A 24,206-nucleotide genomic window follows, 5' to 3' on the forward strand; every position below is an offset into this window, starting at 1 on the left:
TAACTCCTAACCCTAACCCTAACCCTAACCCTAACCCTAACCCTAACCCTAACCCTAACCCTAACCCTAACCCTAACCCTAACCCTAATATCACTCACCTTTACCATCACTCCACTCTTCTTTCATACTCATAATATCACTCACCTTACTCACTACTCCAATTTTTCTTTTCATCCTCATTATATTTCCCTACACCTACCTTCCCCTTTCCCTTTACCTTTTCTTTTATACTTATTATATTACTTTTCCTATTATCCCCTTTATTTTTTTTCCCTTTATACTTATTACATTACCTTTTATTATATTATTTATTTTTATTATTATTTTACTTTTTTTTTATATTTATTATATTACTATATTATTATCCTTTTTTTTCTTTTTTTATACTTATTATATTACCCTTACTATATTGATTTATTTTTACTATTACTTTTTTTTTTTATACTTATAATATTATTTTATTATATCCCTCACCCTTGCTTTTATTCTACTCTCTTTTTTTAAGTACTCATTATTCCCCCTACCATACCATCCCCCCCATTTTTTCTTTACCATATCCCTTACCCTCCCCATCCTCATAACTCCTTAACCCTTTCCCCCCCCCCCCCTTCCCCCCCCCTTTCTAATCCTTTTTTTTCCCCCCTTCCCCCCCTCTCTTTCATTTTTCTAACTTTTTTTCTTTTTTTTTTTTTTTTTTTATTTTTTTATTTTTTTTAATTTTTTTTTTTTTTACACTTTTTTTATATACTTATATATTATTACCTTATTATAATTTTTTACCCTTCATTTTATAATTACTTTTATTTTTACCCTTATTTTTTTAATATACTTATAATATTACCCTTACTTTTTTATTTTCCTTTTTTTTAATCTTTACCCTTCCCTTTTTTTAACTCTTACCCTCACCTTTTTTTTAACCCTTACCTTTATTTTTACTTTTTTTTATTTATTATATTCCTTTTTTTTTACCTTTTTTTATCCTTACCTTTATTATATTACCTTTTCTTTTACTTTTATTTTTACTTTTAATATTCTTTTTATATTAATATTTATATCTCCATTTTTATTTTTATTCTTATACCCCTTTTTTTATACTCACTTTTTACTCATATTTATTTTTCTCTTATTTTTTTATATTTATTTATATTCTTTCTTTTTCTTTCTCTTCTTTTCTCTTCTTTTCTTTACCCTTATTTCTACTTTTATTTTTCTTCTTTTCTCTTTTTACTTTTATATCCTTACCTTTATATTTTTACTTTCATATTCTTATTCTTATATTTACTATTATTCTTATTTACTTTCTCTTTTATTTTTATTTCTTTCCCTTTATTTTCTTCATTATTTTTTTTTTCATTAATTTACTTTTTCTTTCTCTCTTTTTTTACCTTTATTTTTACTTCCACTTTTATTATTATTTATTATTACTATAATTTTTATTATAATCTATTATTATTATAACCTTTATCCTTATAATAATCCTTATTTTTATTATAATTTTTACCCTTACTATAATTCTCACCCTCTCTCTTACCTTTACTTTTATAACCCTCCTTTTTTAATCTTTCTCTTTATAACCCTCCCTTTATAACCCTCCCTTTTTTTTTACTTATATTACCTTACCCTTATACTTATAATATTATTTTTATTACCTTTACCTTTATTATATCCTTTTTTTTACTTTTATTTTTTTTATATTTATTATATTACTTTTATTCTTACTTTTATTATCCTCTTTATTTTTAACCCTTACCCTCACCTTCTTTTAACCCTTACCCTTACCTTCTTTTTCTTTCATACTCATTATATTACCTTTATTCTCACCCTCACCCTTTTAACCTTTACCCTCCTTTTTAATCTTTACCCTCCCTTTTTTTTAATACTTATTATATTACCTTTATTTATAACCCTTACCCTTTTATAACCCTCTCCTTTATAACCCTCACCTTTTTTAACCCTCACCTTTATAACCCTTACCTTTATAACCCTCACCTTTATAACCCTCACCTTTATAACCCTTACCCTTTTTCTCACCCTCCTTTTACCCTTATAAACCTCACCTTTTCTTTTACCTTTTCTTTTATATTTATATTACTTTTACCCTCACCCTTATCTTTTTTTTAACTCTTTTTTTATATATATTATTTTTTCACTTTTCCTTTTACCTTTATTTTTTTAACCCTCTCTCTTTTTTATACTTATATTAACTCTCTTTTTTTTTCTTTCTCTTTTTTTTTTTTTCTTTTTTTTTTCTTTCTCTTTTTTTCTTTCTCTTTTTTTCTTTCTCTTTTTTTTCTTTCTCCTTTTTTTTTCTTTCTCTTTTTTTTTCCCTCTATACTTATTATATTTAATATACCCCTTTTTCTCCTTTTTTCTATCCTTTTTTTATATTTATTATATTACTTTTATTTTTATATAACCCTTATTTTTACTTTTATTTATAACTTTTATTTTTATTTTTATCTTTTTTATACTTATTATACTACTTTTATTTTTATCTTTATAACTTTTACCTTTTTTATTACTTTTCTTTTTTTTATACTCTTTTTTTCTTTTATATTTACTTTTTTTTATTCTCTCTTTTTTATACCCACTTTTTCTTTTACCTTTTCCCTTTTTTATACTTATTTACATCCTTTTTCTTTCCTTTTTTCCCCTTTTTTTCTTTCTCCTTTTCCTCTCTTTTTCTCTCTCTCTTTCTTTTTTTCTTACTTTTACCCTTACCCTTACTTTTATTTTTACTCTTATTTTTATTACTTTTATTTTTTTATATTTATTTTAACCTTTTTCATTTTTTTATTTTTATAACCCTTATCCTTATAACTTTTACCTTTTTCTTTATTATTTTTCTTACTCTCACTATAAACCTCTTACCCTCTTTTTTATTTTTAACCCTTACCCTTACCTTTACTTTTTTCATACTCATTATATTACCCTCACCCTCACTTTTCTTTTTCTTTTCTACTCATTATATTACCCTCACCCTTATAACTACTTATAATATTACTTTTATTACCCTTACCTTTATTATATTCCTCTTTTTTACCTTTATTTTTTTATACTTTTTATTTTATTTTTATTTTTACCCTTACTATCCTCTTTATTTTTAACCCCTACCCTTACCTTCTCTTTTATTTTTAACCTTTACCCTTACCTTTATTTTTAACCTTTACCCTCACCTTTTTTAACCCTCACCTTTTTTAACCCTCACCTTTTTTAACCCTCCCCCTTTTTTAACCCTCACCTTTTTAACCTTTACTCTCCCTCCTTTTTTTATATTCATAATATTATCCTTTTCTTTACTTTTACTTTTACCTTAAACTTTTACCCTTACCCTTTTTTTATACTTATAATATTACCCTTTTCTTTACTTTTACTTTTACTTTAAACCTTTACCCTTACCCTCTTTCTTTTATACTTATAATATTACCCTTTTCTTTACTCTTACTTTAACCGTAAACACTCTTTTTTATACTTATTTTTACTCTTTTCTTTTTATATTTATTTATATCCTCTTTTTCCTTTTTTTCTCCTCTCTTTTTTTTTTTTTTTTACTTTTACCCTTACCTTTACTTTTATATTCTCCTTCTTTTATTCTTACTTTTATATTTATTATTATTTTTACTTACTTTTTCTTTTACTTTTCTCTTTTTACCTTTATTTTCTTTCTTTTTTCTTTTTTTCTTTTTTTTTTTCTTTTTTCTTTTTTTTTTTTTTTTTTTTTTTTCTTTTTTCTACATTTTCTTTTACTAACCTTTTTTATTTCTTATACCTTTTCATTTTCTTTTTATTACCTTTACCTTTACTTTTATTTTTTTTTATACTTATTATATTACCTTTATTTTTACCTTTATAACCCTCACCTTTTTATTACTTTTATTTTTCTTTTTATACTCTATTTTTCTTTTATATTTACTTTTTCTTTTACCTTTTCCTTTTTATACTTATTTACATCCTTTTTTTTCCTTTTTCCTCTCTTTTTCCCTCTCTCTCCCTTTTTTTTACTTTTACCTTTACCCTTATTTTTATTTTTATTTTTAATTTTCTTTATATTTATTAATTTTATTTCTTTATTTTTATAACCCTTATCTTTATAACCTTTACCTTCTCCTTTATTATTTTTCTCACTTTTACTCTTACCCTCTCACCCTTTTTTATTTTTAACCCTTACCCTTACCTTTACTTTTTTATATTCATCATATCACCCTTACCTTTACCTTTACTACCACCCTCACCTTTACCTTTCTTTTTCTTTTATACTTATAATATCACCCTCACTATATTACTTACCCTCACCATTACTCCACTTTTTTTTCATACTCATTATATTACCTTTACCCTTACCTTTACTTTTTATTTATACTTATTATATTACCTTTATTCTTACCCTTACCCTCCTTTTTATTTTTAACCCTCACCCTTACCCTCCTTTTTTTCATACTCATAATATTGCCCTTTTCTTTACTATTACTTTTACTTTAAACACTCTTTTTATACTCATTTTTACTCTTCTTCTTTTTATACTTATTTATATCCTCTTTTTCCCCTCTTTTTCTTCTCTTTTTTCTTTTCCTTTACTTTTACCCTCACCTTTGTTTTTATATTCTCCCTCTTTTATTTTTACTCTTATATTTATTATAATTATTATTTACTTTTTCATTTACTTTTTCCTTTACTTTTTCCTTTACTTTTTCCTTTACTTTTTCCTTTACTTTTTCCTTTACTTTTCCCTTTATACCTTTATTTTCTTTCTTTTTTTTATATATTTTCTTTTTTACCCTTTTTCTATTACTTACCTTTTTCATTTCTATTACCTTTTCACTTTTTTTATTTCTATTTCTATTTTACCTTTACTTTTATATTTGTTTATTTTCTTTTCACCTTCTCTTTTTTACCCTCTCTCTTTTCATTACTCTTATTTCTCCTTTTATTTTTATTTCTACTTTTTTTTATTCTTATTTCTTTATTTTTCTTATTTATTCTTATTTTTATTTTTTATCCCTTACTACTACTATTTTTTTACTATTACCGTATTTCTCGCTATACCGCTCACTATTATTTCTATTACTATTATTTTCTCTTTTACTTTCACTTTTTCTTTTATACTTATAATATTACTTTTACTATTATCCTTACCCTTACTATATCCCTTACTATATCCTTCACTACTACTATATCCCTTACCACTATCGTATCCCTCACTATTACCGTATCCCTCACTATATCCCTCACCACTACAGTATCCCTCGCCATATCCCTTACCCTTACTATATTTATCACTCGCACTATACTTATTACCTTTATCTTTTTTATTATATTTATATTTTTATTTATTATTTTCCTATATTATATATTTTATTATTAACTTATATAATTATTTCCGGAATCTTTTATCCGTATTTTATTACTTTTTACTTTTATTTTTATATTTATTTTATTTTTATTTTATTTCGCGTTATTATAATTATTATTATATTTTACTGTTTTACTTCTTTTTATTTTTATTTTTACTTTTTTTTTATTTGTTTTATTAATATTTCTTTTTATTATATATCTTTTATTTTTTAGTTTATATATTTATTCTTTTTTATTTTATTTCATAATAAATATCTTCATTTTTTAACCCGTACCATTACCCTCGTTTACCTGATTTGCGATATAATAACCCGCGGGCGACACTACCCTATAAAATATATTATTTTCAATAAACGACACTACTATATAAAATATCCTGTCTCCGACGGGCCAGCTCCGCAAACCGACGGGTCCCACCACCCTGTAAAAAATATTGTCTCCGACGGGCCAGCTCCGCAAGCCTGCGGGCGACACCACCCTGTAAAATACATAATTTTTAACCAACGACACCACTATATAAAATATCCTGTCTCTAACGGGCCAGCTACGCAAGCTTCAGGGCGACACCACCCTATAAAATATCCTATCTCCGACGGGCCAGCTGCGTAAGCTTTAAAGATATCTCGATTAAATATAGTATATTTAACGAGATACCTTAAAAAAGCCACATAGTCCGTTTAATCGTAGCCTAAATTCGTAAAATAAATATACTAGCCGCTTTAAATAAACACCACCGAGACCATTATAACTAAAACCACCACAACTAGGACCACCACGACCAAGACCACTACGACCAAGACTACTACGACCAGGATAAGAAATAAAATTGTTTATGTTCACTTCTCTAATAAAACACTATAAGATTATTAAATACCTGGTCGTCGTCAAATCGACCAATATACAAAAAGCCAACATCAACGACATAAAAGCCGTAGATTTCGCTCGCGACAACGAGTTCACAAAGTCCTTGTATTATTAAAACACAACCAGGACCACCACGACCAGGACCACCACGACCAAAACCACCACGACCAGGATAAGAAATAAAATTGTTTATATTCACTTTTCTAATAAAACACTATAAGATTATTAAATACCTGGTCGTCGTCAAATCGACTAACATACAAAAAGCCAACATCAACGACATGAAAGCCGTAGATTTCGCTCGCGACAACGAGTTCACAAGGTCCTTGTATTATTAAAACACGACCAGGACCACCACGACCAGGACCACCACGACCAGGACCACCACGACCACCACGACCAGGACCACTACGACCAGGACCGCCACGACCAGGACCGCCACGACCAGGACCGCCACGACCAGGACCACCACGACCAGGACCACCACGAAATATTGGAGCTACCTTGTAGCGGAGATAAAACCGGCGGCAGCGAGGTCTACGAGGCCGCGGCGACGACGAGGCCTGGTGCGTTCGATAAAGCGCGGCAAGATGCAGGACCACGATAACCACGACCACTACGACGAAGACTATACAGATTAAAACGGTTAGCGTTATTTTAATAAACGCTATAAAAGTAATAAAACTAAAAAAATAAAGATTAAAAACTCGATAATATAATCGCTCGCCACGCCGCGAAAGCGTTTGTAACAACCGCCCCGTCAACCCGCCGCGTTCGGCAAAGCCACCCGGTATACGATTCGTCGCTCGCGTCTATATCGAACGCTTCTCGTAACAGCCTCTGTAGCGACTGGCTCGTCCCGGCCAGCATCGCTACCGGGAGTACCGTATCGATCCAATCACACTCGCCCCCGGCCACCCCCTCGCCTTCCGCCCCCGTACACCACCCTGCGGCAGCCCACACCGGTAACAGCAGCTATACTCGCTAAATCGCAGCCTTTCTCGCCACGTACGATACTCGGCCGCCCGGATCGTGTGGCATACCCGAAATGCGTGCGAAACCTTCCTTTGTAACGCTTCCGGCCGGCCCCGTTGTAACCACTTGACGAAGCAGACGGGGCACTTCCCTTCCCGTACCTCGTCCAGCCAACGTTGTAGTACCCGGTCGGTTTCGTGCTTTTTCCGGTACCATTGCTGGAGCCGGCCCTCGCCCTCGCCCTCGCCCTCGCCCCTACTCTGACCCTCGCCCTGACCCTCGCCCGGACCTTGACCCTCGCCAGCACACCGGTCACACGGCTCGCCTTGAACCCCTGCGCAGTCCCCGCCTTGCCCGTCCAGAAACGTCCCGAACACGACCCGCCGGCAGTCGACGCTCTGCACGAACCACGCCATCGCCTGCCGGTTCAGCTGCTCGACGTCGCTCCTCTGCGGATCCTGCCACGCCGGCCGTCCGTCCCACACGACCACCGAATCGACCGTCTCGCCTTCCCGCCGCCCGCCCCGGCCCGTCTGCTGCGCGAAGTCCACCAGCCCGTACGGCAGCCCCGCGTGCACCACCGCCACGATCCCTTGAATGTCGACTCCGGTCCCCAGCCCCGTCGTCGCCGCAATCCAGCTGCTGCCGGCTTTACCGCTCACCCACGCCTCGAGCCGCCCCCTCCGCGTCGCCTCGTCGACGTCGCTGTGATAAAACGCGCAGCCGATCTTGTCCGCCAGCCCCTCGCACGCCTGTTTCGACCGGCAGTACACGACCCCCTTTTCGTCCTTCCGCCAGCCGCGTTGCAGCCGGATTACCGTACGGATCACCTCGTCGTCTACCGCCGTCGGCCCCGGCGCTACCGTCGTTACGCGGTATCGGATATTCCGCTTGATCGTCGACGCCCGTACGATCTCGGCGTCCTCGGCCAGCATCACCTGCCGGAACGCGCGCTCGAGCCGCACCGGCAGCGTCGCCGTAAGCAGCACCACGGGGCAGTCGAACCGGTGCAGCTCCCGGAGCTCTTCGAGCCGCGGCCGGTACGCGGCGTCCATCAGCACGGTATGGCACTCGTCGATAAAGATGCGCCGGAGCAGCCGCCTCGCGCGTAAACTGTCGGCGTACGCGAGAAACTCGCCGCCGATCGCGACGTCCGCGCTCACGACGACGAGCCGCGCGACCCGGGCTTGTTCTTCGCGCCCCTCGACCTCGGCCGGCTGCCAGTGTAAACAATCCAGCCCGGCGTCCCTCGCGCGTCGCACGAGATCGTCGATTAGCGCGGTGAACGGGACGACGACGATACTCACGCCGGCGTGCATGTCGGGCAGCGCCGGCAATTGAAACAACACGCTCTTTCCGCCCCCGTCGGGAGCACGACGATAAGCACGGCGTTGCCGCGTAGCGCCAGCACCCGACGGGCGCCGTCTTCCTGCTCCGCCGACCGCCAACGCGCCCCTTTTCCGAGCAGCGTCTCGAGCGCGCCGTCGGCTTTTTGTTGTTGCCGCGCGGCCGCGTCGTCGGCCGGGGCCTGCTGGTGTCGCTTCGCCGTCTGCTCCGCCTTTCGACCCTCGTCCTCGCCGCCGTCGGGGTGGTTGCGTTTTCGGCTGTGGTCGCCGCTGCTGTCCGTCCTTTCGCCCTCGCCGCCTCCGTCGAGATAGCGGTGCCAAAGCCGGCTGATCTCGCGGTAGTTGGCCACCATCTGCGGCTGGAGTTGGCCCGGGAACCGAACGTCGACGGCGTAATGCTGGCGCGCGGTCGCGGTGCTGTGCGTCGCTTGCAAGTCCCACATCGACTCGATCCGGGCCCCTCGCCGCGCCTCCCCCGTCGCCGCGTCCCGGACGAGCCCGCCCCCGGCCTCGTCGTCGCTGTCGGCCTCCCCCGCGAGTTCTACCTCGACCTGCCGGATCACGAGCCCGCGGATCGTGCGGCCCAGCTCGATCGCCACGTGCCGGTAGCTGGACACCGTGAGCTCGACCCCGACGTACCGGCCGGTTACGCGCACGAGCTGTTTCGTAAGCTCGGCCGTCTCCCACGGGCCCTTTTTTCGTCCGTCCTTCCACAGCCAGTCGTCGAGCGACGGCGCCGCCCCCGGTATGCCGGCCTGCGCCTGCAGCAGCCGCTCGAACGGGAGCAGCCAGACGACGTACGCGACCATCATCTTTCCGACCCGCGCCGGCAGAAAACGCGCCACCTTCCGGCCGATACCGCGGATCGCTTTGCTTTTGTCGCGGTCGGTGACGAGCATCACGTCGCCGTCGAAAACGAACACGTTCCGGAGCAGCTGCTGCGTATCGCAGTGCCGCAGCGTCATCACCTCCGGCCCGCGGCCCGGCTGCCCGCCCCAGACGTGCGTGTTGACCAGATGGGCGCGCCGGAAGTCCTGCAGCCGGTCGAGCCAGCGCCGCACGGGCTCGTTCCGCCACCGCCCCCGCCGCCCGTCCCACAGCGTCGCGCGCGCGAGCCCGGCCAGCCGCGCGTGCCCCGGCCGCAGCCAGCCGTTGGCCTCGTGCGTCGCGAACGACCGGCCGGCGCCCTCGAACATGACCGTGTCGACGATGCGCGCGAGGTCGAGCGACCCCGCGAGCGCGCCCCAGCCGCCGAAGCAGAGCCCGTCCAGCAGCGCCTCGGCCTCGTCGACGACGGCGCGCGCGGCCATCCGCACGTCGTCCACCCGGACGCGCTGCCCGAAGTAGCGAAGCGACTGCCCCTCGGCCTCCCACAGCACCCGCGCCGCGCCGCCCTCGTTTCGGCGGTGCCCCTTCCCGTACGTCATCCAGCGGACGATGGTGCTGACCGGCGTGTTCGTCCCGTCGGCGAGCCACGCTCGATGCTCCCGTTTGAATTCCTCGACCGCGTCGGCATCGACGGCCTCCGGGTCCTCGGGCTGGCCCTCGAACGCCGCCTCGAGCAGCAGCGCCCGCGCGCACCAGAGCAGCCCCGCGAGCCGCGGGTGTAATGCTTCGCCTGCCGCCACGCGCGCCGCGTAACGTCGATCCCGAGCACGGCGGCGAAGTGCAGAAGCGGGCTCTCGAAGACGCGGCCCCCGAGCTTCTGCTGGAGCGAGTACACGCAGAACTGGAAGACGGCGCGGCCGAGTAGCCCGCGGGCATCTGGCTCCTCGCCCTCCTCTTCCGCCGCCTCGGCCGCCTCCTCCCCCCTCGTCGAGCGCCGCGACCACGTCGGCCAGCGCGTCCCACTGCCGGTCCGCGAACCGGATCCCCCGTTGCGCCCCGGCCTCGTCGCGCCCCAGCTCGTACGCCCGCACGCAGTAGCAGAGATAGCGCCGCCAGTACCCCCGGTACGTCTCCATCGTGTCGGGGTGCTCTTTCGCCCCGAACGGCCGCGCCGCCGGCCGGCCCGGATCGGTGCTCGCGAGCCAGCGCCGCGCCTCGTGCGGCACCCACGCGAGCCGCTCGAGCGACCGCGCCACTTCCCCGTCGAACGCCCCCGCGAGCCGCGCCAGCCGCGCCTGCGCCGCCCGCGCGTCCGGGTCGCGCAGCTTCGCCCGCGCCGCCCGCGTGACGGGGGCCGCGCTCGCCTCGTACAGCGCCACCAGATCCTTCCCTTCCAAGTGCCGCGCCCAGCCCATCTCGCGCACCCAGACCGAGTCGCCGTCGATCCCCGCCGGCCCGTCGGCCACGCGCCGCCGCGCCTCGTCCTCGGCCGTCAACTGCGTGCCGTACGCCGCGAGCATCGGCTCCCAGCCGTCGTCCCGCTCTCCGCCGCTGTCGCCGCCCTCGCCCTCGCCCTCGCCCGCCACGATCCAGTACCGCGCGTGCCGCCCCGGCGAGTACGACTGCAGCGTCACGCGCGTCCACCCGCGGCCCGCCCGTCCGGCCCTCGCGTGCTGCGGCGCCGTCCGCGCGTGGTGCGTCATGTTGTTATAATTCACCGTCCGGTACGCGCACCCGGCCGAGGCGCACGCGTACCCTTCGAGCCGCGCGAGCCCCTCGACCGCCGCGCGCCCGTCCGCCGGCAGCTCGACCGTCGCGGGGTCGCGCGCGCCGCCTTCGACCGACCGGCATCGCGCCAGCACCCGTTGGAGCCGTTCGCCCGTGAACCGGTGCCGGTTGCGAAAGTGCGACGCCGCCGCGCCGACGCCCGCCCGGCAGAGCAGGCAAAGCACGACACGGCGACGCGCGTCGATAACGACGACGTCGGCCAGATCGTTTTCCGCGTTCATCCGTGTTTTATACGATCGAGTTTATTCAGGGTTTATTATATTATTAAAAAAAAAAAAATCGAGTGTTTCGTATACATCGTACGCGTCGTTCGCGCGAAATCCCCTGCGTCGTACGGCGTAACGCCGATAACCCCAACTCTACCCTAAATTACCCTAAGTGGGGGGCGCGCGCGCGCAGCCAATCCGCGCGCTCGTCGTACGGGAACTCGTCGTACGGGAACCGGCCCGTGCGCGGGCCTCACCCCACGCCCAACGGGCGCTCGTTCTCGGAGAACGGCGGGGGAATGGCGGGCAGACGATACAATAAAACAAGATCGAATCTCCGATGCAGATTGCCGATCCGATGCGGGGCGATGGTCCCCCACCGGAAATGTAGCTTCACGAGTCGCGGCCCCTGAAAATGTCCACTAATCGTTGCTTGCCAACAAGGTCCAGCCGGCAACTCGAGATGACGAATCTGCAGGACACGAATGCGTATGGCCTCGAGGGCTGAATGTTTTTCCAGTCACCTGGTGAGTCGTCTGCGACCTTGCCCATCGTGTATAAATACCGGCCGTCCGCTCGGGATACTGAATGACAACACACCTCCCATAACTCACTAAGCATCGCCATCATGATCAAGTCCATTCTCGCCGCCGTCTCCCTTTTCGCCTGCTCGTCGGCGAGTCCGCTGGCCTTGTCTGACAAGAGCGCAGGAACAGGACCTTACCCAGCTGTGCGAGAATCGTCCCGTGCCGATACACCCACATACTGACAGGTGAATAGTCATGGTTCACGGAATCCAGCCTGCCCAACTTCACGTTCTACATGCCAACGGCGCCGACCGATAGTCAACTTCCGGTCGTCTTGTTTGGCGAGGGCGGATGCGAGAACAACGGCACCAGGTTCGAGCCGTTCCTGACCGAGATTGCGTCGCACGGCTTCCTGGTCGTGGCCAACGGCCCGCCCAACGGCACCGGCAAGACCAACTCGCAGTACCAGCGAGACGCCAGCGCGTGGGTTAGTGCCCGCGCCGGAAAGCCGGGGCGCTATGCCGCTGTAGACGCCTCGCGCATGGCTGCGGCCGGACAGAGCTGCGGCGGTCTCGAGACCTACCTCCAGCGTGACAACCCGTACGTGAGCTACCTGGGCATCTTCAACTCCGGCTTCCTGCCTGGTGGCAACGCCAGCTCGAACCTTCCAGACGGCACGACCAGCGAGGACCCTTCCACCATCTCCCAGGTGCACAAGCCTACGTTCTACTTCCTGGGTGGTCCCACCGACATTGCGTATGCAAATGTACGTCACCTTTCCTCTCGGGTCTCCATAAGCCGCCTGACTAACTGACTCACACAGGGCGAGCGGGACTATCATGCTCTGACTGGCGTGCCCAAGTGGATCGGCAACTTCAACGTCGGCCACTCCGGCACCTACAGGCAGCCCAACGGTGGCGTTTTCGGGGTGGCGGCCGTGCAGTGGCTGCAGTGGGTGCTCCAGAAGAACGCGACGGCCAGCTTGTTCTTTACTGCCGGGGGTGCCCAGGCCGCCAACTGGACCGAGGTGGAGAGCGATGGGCTGGGGAGTCTGTAATACTTGGACATGAGGGTCAGTCATTCTCGTCAGCTCTCAAGCTTCGCGGCCTCTCGAATAATCTGGTCTGCCATCGACTTGTACATGATCCTTCAAACCCGCCGATGATGGATTATCAGGCTGTTGTATTTAGTAGTCCATGTTTCAATTCTGCTCTTTAGAGTTCTACTGAACCAATCCCAATGGTCACCCGCCATGTACGCACTGAATTAACTGCTCAGGAGCCTTTGTGTGAGGAACCCTAAGCTTTCTTTGATACGATCACCCCCTCAGCATCATCAGTGTACGGGCCATCTGACACGCCCTCTTCGCCCGCCCCGTAGCCGACTCGAGGAAACTCGGGAAACTTCCTCACGAACCAGAAGCGCATCAGCAAGACGATAGAAATGGAGCAGGCTGAAAACGCCGCCGCCAGCGGAAATCCGATTGGGTACTGCGGGCTGTCGGTGACCTTCCACACGCCTAGCGGAATCGTCGCGTGCCCTACGTAGACGACGGTGACGGTCAACCCAACAATGATGGAGCGGGCTTCGGGCTCGGCGCGTAGAAGCTCGGCGAGCCACGCAATAATGGCTGGCCCACCGGCACTGGTGGCGTAAGTCAGGAAGTATGCGAACATGATGACGCCGTGGCTCGTGGGCCAGGAGGCCAGAATGGCGCAGGCAACAATGTGCACGAGACCCGAGACAACGCAGATCTGCCATCGCCAGCCCTTGTAGTCGCCAAGCGCGTTGATGCCCACGTTGGTGACGATCTGCAGAGCGTAGCCACCCAGCGGGATCAGGTTGACCTGGTACGTCGTGTACAGCGGGCGGCCTGTCGACGCATCCGTGACGCCCTTGAGATAGAGCAAGATGTACGAGTTGGCCCGGCCTGCCCACGCGTTCTGCGCGAAGACGGCCAAGAACATCCAGGTCAGCGGGTGCCGCAGCAGGAGCACTAGTTTGGCCCGCAACACCCGCCAGGGGATGAGACGGGCCGGTTGAATGTTGTGCCGCTCCATGCGTTCGCGGGAGATGCGCTTTTCAGTGGCTGTCAGCCAGATGGCTCGCGTGTTGGCGGGCGAGTCGGGCACGATCAGCAGACCCAAGAGTCCCAAGAATACCGTGATGGCTCCCGATATGATGAAGAGCCATTGCCAGCCTGCTAGACCATGCACGCCGTTCATGTGGACGTAGAGCTGAGCCTGTGGAAGACAATGCTGTCAGTATACTACTTTCGGCCCCTGCTCTCTTTGCAAGACAAGCCGACTTACTTGCACAACACCCAAGAACATGGCGCCGGCTACATCCGACACTTGGAAGATGGCCAGCCGCAGTGCGAGCTCTGCCGGCATGTACCAGGTCAGGATGAGAGACGTGATACCCGGCCAAGATGTAGCCGACATGATGCCTAAGAAGAATCGCAAGACGTAGATGGTCTGCGCAGTCTTGGCCTTGTATGTGCTGGTTTGAGAGAGTACAGTTAGCTGCGGCCCGCTGTGCATTCAGTAATCCCACTCACAACATGGTCAAGAGTCCCCAGGTGATCTCCGCAAAGGGCAGCCACAGGGAGGGCCGCAGCTTGGTCTGCATCATCTGGGACGGCACGATGAAGATGGCGTAGGCAATGCTGAAGTAGGTCTGAAACCAGTTGAGCTCGTTGCCCAACAGTCCCAGGTCCTCGCGCATGCCCGACACGTAGGCTTGCGTCGTGGCGCTTTGGTCCATCTCCTTCATGATACCGGCGATGAACATCCAGGGCAGCAAAAGCAGATCCAGCTTGGCACGGAGGACGTTGTCGGGGTTTCGGAAGTAAGGCACGAATCGAGCCAGGCCTCGATGTTGCTCCTGCAGTGAAGCGTCATTGGCGGGTGGTGTCACTGGCTTTGACGGGGATGCCGACGGCGCTGGCGACGATTTGGTTCTTTCCATTGCTTCGACTTTGACTCCCAACTCTGTTCGAACCCAAGTGGCACATCACGAAGTGAAAAAGGACGGCATCATGGTTGATATCTATCTCCGGCAGTTGTACGTGTTTCTGCATTATCTTGATTTGATCGGACATGGTTCCGACTTTTATTACTCCTTTCGATTGAGAGAACCCGCATTGCTGGCAGATACCACTGCGCATTCGTCCAATCCCGGCTACGGTTGGTTGGAGGTGATTTCGTGCTGGGATGGCGTGATTCTTGGCACGGAATTTGAAAACGCGCATATCACCACCACTTGTAACTCAAGATATTTATCGAAAACTGCAACGAATCACTTTCAATTCCAGAACTTGGGGTCTCTATGATAGTTGTAGACAGTTCCTGAGGCCAAAAAGGCTTGATCGACATTACTCATTTCAACGGGGACGGTCCATGTAAGGGAGTAGCCATCGAAGAAACCAACCTAGAGTCAGCACCCATGAGTCACTGATGTATTCAAGGTGATCACGCAGTTAGGGGTGCAATGGGAACTATTCCAAAGCGACGCTGCTACTACGCCTTCGACTCTTGTTCCCTCAATGCCACTCGGAATCCCTTGACTATGGGCTTGCCAGGGCATGTAAACGCAGCCTCCGTCAACGCTAAATCCCTCTCACTGTCTACATCTATCAACTGCAGCCGGGAACCAAGCCTCCGTATGGCAGCCGCATTGGTGAGGCACGCTCAGTTCGAACCATGTCCATGCCCATATCCAGCCGCCCCTCCAAAGGTGACCAGGTTGGGGCGACACTTGCTTGCGGCGGGGCTCTCGAGAGACACCCAGCGCTCGGGTATGGAGGACCCCGGATCAGAAACGACACTTGGGTCCTCGAGGAAATCTATCACCGTAATGCACATGGGCACACCGCGCGGGATGACTACTTCGCCGTAGCGATACGATTTATCGGGTGAGATGCGCATGAGGCGCAGTCCTTCATACACCATCACCGTCAGGTAAGATAGCTTTCAAGCACCACCGATGGGAGCATGATAGGCACTTCCGAGATCGCAGCTTTGAGTCGATGAACCTAAAGCTTGAACCCAAGCACGGTTCAAGTCGGTGATGGCCAGGCCAGCTTTGGTTATGTAGTACTCCTCCCGCGTGGAGTCCGATCCGTCTGAAATAAGTCTTTCGATGACGGACCCTCGATATTCTGCACGAACTTTGACTCTATTTCGACAGCAACACGGAAGGGACCGGTGATGCTGACGAGATCTACAGCTGACCAGCCGCTTCGAGAATCCGAGACGAAATATAACGCTGGTTGATATGCATGGGCCTCGGACATGAAATTCAGCTGGCTCGTTGTCGAAGTGGGATAGAGACAGGGGTCAGCCCCTTGACGCGCCTAGCGCGCTACGCTAGATATCCCATTTGTGTATTTATTAGCACCGTCATGTCTTTCTCTTTTGTTCTTTTCTTTCCTTCCTTTAGATAACACTTTATGAATCATCTAACACTCTCTGCTGTGTAACACTCGTTGAAAGCAAACACTGCCTCAGGCCTCCGACATGCATGATGTGCGGGGTAGCGAGCGCAATCGGATTTCGTCCGCCGCCGTTTGTGCTGCTCCCAGCCCCTAATCAGTCTGTCTTCCCCCCTTTCCTCATCATCTTCGATTGTCAACCTCGTGAATACCGGGCCAGAGGCTTACAATGGCGACAGAAACAACTGAGAAGTCATACCAGTGTTGCCAATGCCTCAAACGTTTTAAGAGATCCCAACACCTTGCCCAGCACTCATCCTCGACGGGACACAACCCGAAGCAGGAAATTGGAGCCACCACCTTGCAGCATGATTCTACCGGTTCAAACGTCTACAGAGGTCACCAATACTCGCAAGACCTTTCAGCAGACCGGACCATCTACCCACTCCTTCTAGAGTCATGCCATTCGCAAGATCGGCTGGAGTCGGAGAGGTACCGCCTACAGATAGAAGACGAGCTCGGCAATGGTTCGAAAGGACAGTTTTTCCTTGCTCCGAAGTCGCCGACAGCCCGGCTCGCAGTAGTTTTGGACTGCGAAATGGCTGCTACAAAAGAATGTGATCGTGAGCTGATCAGCATCTGCGCCCTGGACTTCTTGACCGGCGAAGTTTTGGTCAAGTCACTGGTCAAGCCCCCATTGCCGATTGTGCAGTGGAAAAGCAGCATCCACGGCATTACCCCGACAGCCATGGCCGTGGCTCGTGCCAACGGTCAGACCCTGGACGGGCCACAAGGGGCGCGAGCCGAGTTATGGAAGCACGTGGGCGAAGACACGCTTCTCATCGGACACGCACTGGCACACGACCTGAACGCGCTTCACGTCGCGCATCGGAGGGTCGTGGACTCGTCCATCCTGACAGCCGACGCCGTGTTTGGAAAGGGCGCGAGCCAGCCCCGCCGCTGGGGCCTCGCTGCGCTCTGTAAGGACAACCTTGGACTTGCGATCCGCCAGGGGGCCACATCGCGGACTGGTGTCCACGACGACTTAGAAGACGCCTTGGCCACTCGAGAACTGGTTCTATGGTGTTTGCGCCAGCCTGTAGGCCTGGCCTTCTGGGCCAATCGAGCTCGTTCCATCAGCGCGCAGGGGCAGAAGAGGAACAGGGGAAGAGCTCGGAGACGGGCCGGCAAGCAGAGGACCAAGTCACCCCCAGGGGGCTATGGTGGTAATGATGATGAGGTTGAGGTTCTGAGATTCAGGGATGTCGTGGATTGGGACATGTGGCCTAAGTCATCGCCCGACTGGTCTGATTAAGATGTAAGGTACCGACGCACTCCGGCGAATGGGCCTCGTCGACGAGTGGCAGTCCGCACTTTTCCTCAGATTGCCGCCCCGGCCCGCCAAGACCATGCTCTCGTACTAGTTTTTGCAATTGTTACCATTTGAGGTGTCTTTTCGGGACTGTGAAGTAGAGAAGCTTCGCTGTGTCAAGGGCCATTGCCACAAATGCATGTCTCAGTGATGCCACTCGGTCATGAGACGCCAGGGTCTCGAGGCGCTGGCAGTGGTCAAATATCTGTAGTAAGTAGGTCTTATCGATGCTCGCGGTCTGCCGATGGCAGTTGAATATGCCGGTGTCTTTGTCTTGGCCTTTTATTGTCAGTGACTCAATGGCCTTTCCACAATCGAATTGTAACAAGACAATGTCACAAAGGGTAAGCAGCCGTACTCTACTTCATTAGCAGGCCATCTTTCTCTGGCGATGAACAATCCCTGAAGGAACTGCCCAACAAAGGATGAGACATCTGATGGAGTAACAATGGTAGAGATATAGAGAGGACGGCACAGCATATATAGAGAGCTTTGGCGCGTGCAAATTGCATAATATTACAAGCTCAACCATCTCGACTATATTGACCATCTCAACAAATCCTTCAGCTAAACCAGATATAATGGCTCCCAGAAGCATCAGCAGCTCTAGTGGAGACGAGCGCCCCGACCGCGCTGTTGTGGAATGCAGACGCTCCAGCTCCAGCTCCAGCTCCAGCCGTGCGCAGGGACAGCAACACGAGCGAAAGCGAAGTCGGGAGGACGAGGAGGCAGAGGAGGACGAAAGAGCCCCGAAGAGGCCGTTGACTGAGTACGCTGCGACATTGGCTTCCCTCGATACACCTGGCGAGTTCGAAGTTGAGATTCAAATGGTACCCCAGGACCAAGACACGACTGAACCTGCAATGGAAATGTGCAGTACGCCAGAGGGCTGGTCAATGGCTGGATCTGATGCATATGCAATAATCGAGAACGGCAGAGTCGAAATCGGTGGGACAGCACAGGGCCCTGCGACAACATCCCGTGTAGTCGACTATGACGACCTATCGGAGGAAGAGCGTCGCATGTTCGAGTTGCAGCAGGAGCAGGAACAGCCAGCTTCGGAGCAAGCAACAGATTCAGCGGATCAGGCCAGCGAAGATGAGGAAGGGGTCGCGACGAACCACAGTGAGACCCGTGGGAAGCGGGTAACCTGCCACAAGAAACAGCTGCCCCGCGTGGCAGCCAAAGGTCGGGGAGCTCCCTCCGCCACGGATGTGTACATTGCCCGAATCGAAGCCCGCTTGACCGAGCAGGAGCTCGAAATTGAGGCGCTGCAGGACGAGGTCGACGAACTCCGGTACGAGAACTTCGAGCGCCGGTACACCGTCCGCGAGCTTCGGGAGTACATCCACGATGCGCCGGAGGGTTCCGACATTGAACTAGGGAGGCTCGACAGGGCATGTAAGCGCCGAGGCGCCGCCGCCTCGATGGCCATTGGAGTCTTTGAGATTAAAAGGAGGAAACGCCGGACCCTGGCCGACGACCTGAAAAAGAAGATCCGTGAGCTTCAAAAGAAGCGTCAGGCAGAACGAAAATGGTATTGGGACGCGGCGCATGAAACGGTTGCTTCCACCGAGGAGCTCATGCCGGATGACGAGGGTGAGAGCTCGGGGAAATCTCGGAGGAAGAGGTGATGCCGGATGGGTGTTATTAAAGTCTCGGTGTGTGTTCTGGGAAACTGAGGGAGACGATGGTGTAAACGGATCCGGAGCAAGGTAGGTTCCCAGCCGTCGTCCTTGGAGTTACCCACGTGAGTAAGGTATATCCACCACTGCGTATAGTTTTGTTTATTTGTTTAGTTGTTTATCTTAATCTTATTTGTCCTATACTCTTCTTCGCCCCCAAGGGTGCACCGTGTAAACAAGCGACTTGAAGGACCAGCCCAGCCGAGGTCGTCTGCACCAGAAGTCGATAAACATCCTCACTCGTGCTCTGAAACGCCAGATCTAGCACTGCCACACCATGTGAGCTACTGACCCAGGCATTGTTACGGTACTCCGAGACCAGATGTCTTTGCAAGACCATGTACTCGTGGCGACCATTATGGACTCTTTAGAAACTTTGAGCCCCAAGCTTCTTCGACCAGGTCTTCGATACGTTTCGGCGCCGGACCTGTGGTTTCAAACGCCTTGGCCAGGTCCAGATGCCCGGTCAGCTGGGTCAAATCATACGCGCCCAATACGACGCTTGCCTCGAGATCTGCGATCAAGGCGCGGAGCTGATCCAGTCCACCCCTCTCAGTCCAGCGTTCTGCTGCGATCTCCAGGTTGGCGGGGAGATCAAAACCTGTATGCTGCAAGAGAGCCTCGACGGGCTGGTAGCGCACATTGAGCGGACGGCCCAGACTCTTCTCAATCAGTCTGACGAGCTCATTTAGAGTGACGGTGCTGGTGACAGTAGACAGGACGCGGGGCCACGACTCCAGGTCAAGCGCCAGCGCCAGGTAACGCGCGAAGTCGGTGGTGGTCGTCATGCTCATCTTGGCTTCCCCGCCGCCGGTGGGTAGGACGGCCTGCCCATGTGCCGGGTCGACGAAGAAGCAAAGCGGGCGCAACACGCTCGCGACCCGCGGTAGGCCGAAGTAGTCCATGAACATGCCCGGGTAGACGTACGCGTACTCGAGCGTGCGCGTCTTCTCCTCCAGTTCCCGCCGGGCCAGCATATGGAACCGCTTCTTGGGGTAGGGCAGGGTGTCGTCGCCGGCGTCGTACTCGACGTTGAACTCAGTGGGGATGAAGCGACGGACGCACCAAGACCTCTCGGCGGCACGGATCAGCCGCAGCTGTGCGTCGGACACCGAGTCGTTGTCCATGATGAAGGCGCAGATGACGACCTGGATATTGTGCTCTGTGAGATGGGCCGTGAGTTTGTCTTCGGACGAGTAGTCGGTTTGGATGACAGGAAAGTAGCGCTCGCCAGTCACAGGCGATGTGCGTCCAGCCTCATCGTCAATTCTCTGAAAGTATCTCAGTCAATACAGCAATACTGTAGAGCTAGCCCAGCCAATATCTGACCTTTCTTGACATGACATAGACCTCGTGCTTGCCGGTGTCGAGCAGGGCGTTGGTGATGAGATGCCCAAGATCACCGAGTCCTCCAGCAACCGCAACTACGACCATGATGAAGAAGTGAACTCGTTTCAGGAAGAAGGAAAAGCAGGAGTGAATCGCGCGGCGAAACTGGAATGACTCGCGCCTTGTGAATCTTCGAATGGCGATGCTACGAAAACATTTGGCTTGGGGTTTGCTTATTTCAGCTCGCATCAACCCCCTCATGTAGGCGCTGACAGGAATGCAATAGAGCTGTCACCATCAACCCCGCTAACATTTCATTGGCGGGAGCCAGAAACACTCGCCGACTCCTGCGGGAGAGCGGTGCATTATCTTGTGCCAGCTATCTCTAGGGACGTTACCTCTGCACATGGTTCAAAGCCTGCAACGAGGTCGAGCAGGAGTGCGGCTACGGCATGTTCGGGCTTTTTCTCGAGCGACACGCGGCAGCATATCGCCGGTGTGGTGCCCAGGCTACATCTACCCATTTCCCACACATCACAGCATCAACAGCGACGGGTCAAGTCCGACTCGATCGTTGGGGGTGTCTTGCATAACCTCTTCTTCAGCAGCCTAGAGCTGGGCGTCTTCATCATGTTGGATTCGAATCTCTCGTCTGTACTGCCTGCCGACTTCCTGGGAAAATCATGGTCGGCGTGATGGGTTTCTCGATCACAAGCGCGCAGAACTACGACTTCTTCAAGATGACCAATTCTGTCAGTGTGGGCGACAGAGAGTAGGTGGATTTCGGCGTTCGGAAGCGACGGGCGTTGGAGCGACGCGATGAGATTCTCGACAGGTCGGTTGGCTCGGATTGCGACGGCTGGGGTTCGACGACTACGGCGACGACACTGCGGCGGACATGTTCAAGGGTTTGACTGTCGTGGAGCACGTTTTTGGTGGCAGTGACTGCCCTGCGCTGCGAACTGACGAATAGTCGGTGGCGACGTGTCTAAACGTGGCGGCGCAGTCCGCGATTCGGAGGATGGACGTATTGTCGGTGATGTCTTGCAAGCGAGCGGGTGGAGGAGATGTTTTTGGAATGAGAGCCCGGAAGACAAATGAATTGGAAGTCTGGGGAAGCTCTGGAGCTGCAGCGTCAGTGGCCACTGCGAGTCTGTGAGTGCTGAAAGAGCTAACGGGAGGGGCCGTTTACTTGGGACTGTGCCCCGCGCTCCCCGCACTTTAGGTCATGTCTCAGTGGGCCAATTGTCCCGGAATCCCAAGCGAGAATTGATCGATGTCATTTCCTGCTGCCAACCCAAACTGAAGGTCGCTGTGATATTCCAGCAATGTCGTTGGTGCTGGAGCAATGCTTATACGCCGTTCGGCCTATTCTATAAAAATCTCTCAAGGCAACCGACTCCGAGTTTCGTTGGAATGCGTGTGCAACCGGTATCTGACAATTCCAGGTAGCGGTTTGATCAGTAAGGAACCCCCCCATCATTCTCACAAGTGGGATTAAACCGGCCGATGCTCTGCGCGACACAGCACGTCAACTAAACCAGACCATCAATACCGGCCCTTCGTCATCAACGGGCCAGTCAGGAAACACGCTTCAGGGGAAATACGGTTAAGTCGGCTTGGAACTTGGTGCGTCTGTACGCGCCCAGGACCACGGCCAGACTAGAGCCAATGCTGCCGATATCCAAAAGCGTTCGTCGCCGACGTTCAAGACTCGGCACGACTGTTGGTGGCAGCGGTAGCCTTGGCATCCATCAGGAATTAACGCATCTTCTCCTGCTCTGTCAACAACACGTGGAATGGCATGCGCAAGTAACGCAAGATGCTTCCAACCGGCCGGAACTCGTGAAAGGAGAGGGTTACGAAGAAGAGTAACCTCTCTTATTCCTAAACCAATCTCACAGGTCGTGCCTATTTTGCGAGATGCCGGCCAGTCTGGATCTCAAGCGAGGAAGACATCATCCGCGACTTCGGCTGGGACTATTGGGTGCATTGCATGACACAAGGGGGCTTGGGTCAAGTAAGGGGCTGACGTTGCTTACTGTGCGCTAGAATAGCGCATTCCCCGCCGCATCACCAACAGGTTGCTGCTTGCGGTTGCCTGTTGGCAGTTGGTTGAGTGGTTTTCCACCATGGTTGTTCACATGGATGGTGTATGTGGTCTGCGGTTCCACGTAAGTCCAATGCAGTACTTGTCTATGTGAATCCTAAGCTTCTGGTCCAGCGGCCCCGGTGTAAGTTACAACATGATACCCCTTACGTCGAGCTCAAAGTGAGCTACAATCTCATCCTTTACCGTCCTTTCAAGCTTACCTTGACATTTTCTGTGCACTTTCTATGCCTCAAGTTTAGAGAACAGGTGTCAAGATGGCCACCAACAACCGCTCGGCGCTTCTCAGCGCTCACATGGAGAAGTCCAAGCAATCAGAGCTTCGCCCAATCCTGACGTCGCTGAACGGCGACAACAGCTGGCTCATGGCATTCCCTGTCCCGGCTAGTAAGAGTCGAACGGACCCCAAGCCCCAGAAGGCGTACTACCACATTGTCTGGGACCCGTGGTTCGCAACATCAGGCGCAGCCGTCACCTTCGCCAGCTGGTTGGCCTCGGTCAGTCAGACAGCACAGTCGACGGTCAACAGCGGCGACGACGTCGAGCGGATTGCGCGGGAGATTGAGAGCAAGGCGGCGGAGGCCGGCTTGGTCAAGGGAGTTGGTGGCGAGGAGAATTTGATGGTAGACGCAATCATCGTCAGCTTCTATTACACTGACCATATGCACGAGGCGTCGCTGCGCAAGTTTGACCGCCGCATCCCCGTCATCGCCGCGCCCGAGGCTGCCGCCATCATGGAGGGATGGGACTACTTCCAGACTATCGTCACCATGAAGGACATGGGCGACGAGGGATCGAATTGGCAGGCCTTGCATCCGAGCGGCCCGTTACCCGCCTGGCTGACCCCGTTCCGCCTAAAGGGGGAGCACGAGCTCAACTTCGCAACTGTGCTTGTTTGGTCCCATCGAGGTGTGAACGGCGGTAACGTTGCCGGAGCAGCACCAACAACAACCCACGAAGCGCTCTGGGTGGCGCCGCATGGCATACGGATGGACCAGCCGGCGCTGCAGGCGTTTCTGCGCGATACCACCAAGACGGTGGACGTTCTAGCGATGTTGCATCCCCTCAAGGAGAGCTTCACGTGGGGATGGCAGAATGTATACGGGGTCATGGGCGGGCTGGCGATCGATAGGGCCTTGAAGGACAAGGGTCCCAAGTATTGGGTTCCGGCGGCGGATGCGGTGCTTGGTTACTGGGGGCTGATCATGCTACGGGTTTGGGACATCCGCAGGACCTTGGATTGGGGGCTAGCAGAAGAGGAGGGACTGGCCGGAGAGAGGGGGAGGTGGTGGTCAAGAGGCAGCCCAACCTCGTAGAGATTGGCAACGGCGAGTCTTTGCTTCTGGAATAAGGGTGCCTGTTGATACAGGATCTAGATTTTGCAAGGCC

General features: G+C 50.5%; 7 protein-coding genes across 7 annotated transcripts; 5 read left to right on the plus strand and 2 right to left on the minus strand.

The window, feature by feature from the left end:
* Positions 1–11,987: 11,987 nt before the first annotated feature.
* Positions 11,988–12,943, plus strand: PG997_007174 (uncharacterized protein; the record flags this gene model as incomplete). The annotated part of the gene is made up of 3 exons (XM_066811489.1): positions 11,988–12,089; positions 12,140–12,652; positions 12,710–12,943. 3 exons carry the CDS (start codon positions 11,988–11,990, stop codon positions 12,941–12,943), a joined length of 849 nt encoding a protein of 282 aa, XP_066666831.1.
* Positions 12,944–13,184: 241 nt separating this feature from the next.
* Positions 13,185–14,856, minus strand: PG997_007175 (uncharacterized protein; the record flags this gene model as incomplete). Its single annotated transcript, XM_066811490.1, has 3 exons — positions 13,185–14,129; positions 14,199–14,388; positions 14,447–14,856. The coding sequence occupies 3 exons, from the start codon at positions 14,854–14,856 to the stop codon at positions 13,185–13,187; spliced, it is 1,545 nt and encodes a 514-aa protein (XP_066666832.1).
* A 1,694-nt stretch (positions 14,857–16,550) lies between these two features.
* PG997_007176 (ribonuclease H-like protein) lies at positions 16,551–17,636 on the plus strand (the record flags this gene model as incomplete). Its single annotated transcript, XM_066811491.1, has 1 exon — positions 16,551–17,636. One exon carries the CDS (start codon positions 16,551–16,553, stop codon positions 17,634–17,636), a length of 1,086 nt encoding a protein of 361 aa, XP_066666833.1.
* Positions 17,637–18,274: 638 nt separating this feature from the next.
* PG997_007177 (uncharacterized protein) lies at positions 18,275–19,327 on the plus strand (the record flags this gene model as incomplete). Its single annotated transcript, XM_066811492.1, has 1 exon — positions 18,275–19,327. One exon carries the CDS (start codon positions 18,275–18,277, stop codon positions 19,325–19,327), a length of 1,053 nt encoding a protein of 350 aa, XP_066666834.1.
* A 407-nt stretch (positions 19,328–19,734) lies between these two features.
* Positions 19,735–20,812, minus strand: PG997_007178 (phosphoserine aminotransferase; the record flags this gene model as incomplete). The annotated part of the gene is made up of 2 exons (XM_066811493.1): positions 19,735–20,649; positions 20,708–20,812. The coding sequence occupies 2 exons, from the start codon at positions 20,810–20,812 to the stop codon at positions 19,735–19,737; spliced, it is 1,020 nt and encodes a 339-aa protein (XP_066666835.1).
* A 578-nt stretch (positions 20,813–21,390) lies between these two features.
* PG997_007179 (uncharacterized protein) lies at positions 21,391–21,680 on the plus strand (the record flags this gene model as incomplete). The annotated part of the gene is made up of 2 exons (XM_066811494.1): positions 21,391–21,459; positions 21,543–21,680. The coding sequence occupies 2 exons, from the start codon at positions 21,391–21,393 to the stop codon at positions 21,678–21,680; spliced, it is 207 nt and encodes a 68-aa protein (XP_066666836.1).
* A 1,394-nt stretch (positions 21,681–23,074) lies between these two features.
* PG997_007180 (uncharacterized protein) lies at positions 23,075–24,133 on the plus strand (the record flags this gene model as incomplete). Its single annotated transcript, XM_066811495.1, has 1 exon — positions 23,075–24,133. One exon carries the CDS (start codon positions 23,075–23,077, stop codon positions 24,131–24,133), a length of 1,059 nt encoding a protein of 352 aa, XP_066666837.1.
* Positions 24,134–24,206: the final 73 nt, after the last annotated feature.

Source organism: Apiospora hydei (genome assembly GCF_038363865.1).
Source record: "Apiospora hydei strain CBS 114990 chromosome Unknown utg000006l_segment0_segment0, whole genome shotgun sequence".
Taxonomy (NCBI): domain Eukaryota; kingdom Fungi; phylum Ascomycota; class Sordariomycetes; order Amphisphaeriales; family Apiosporaceae; genus Apiospora; species Apiospora hydei.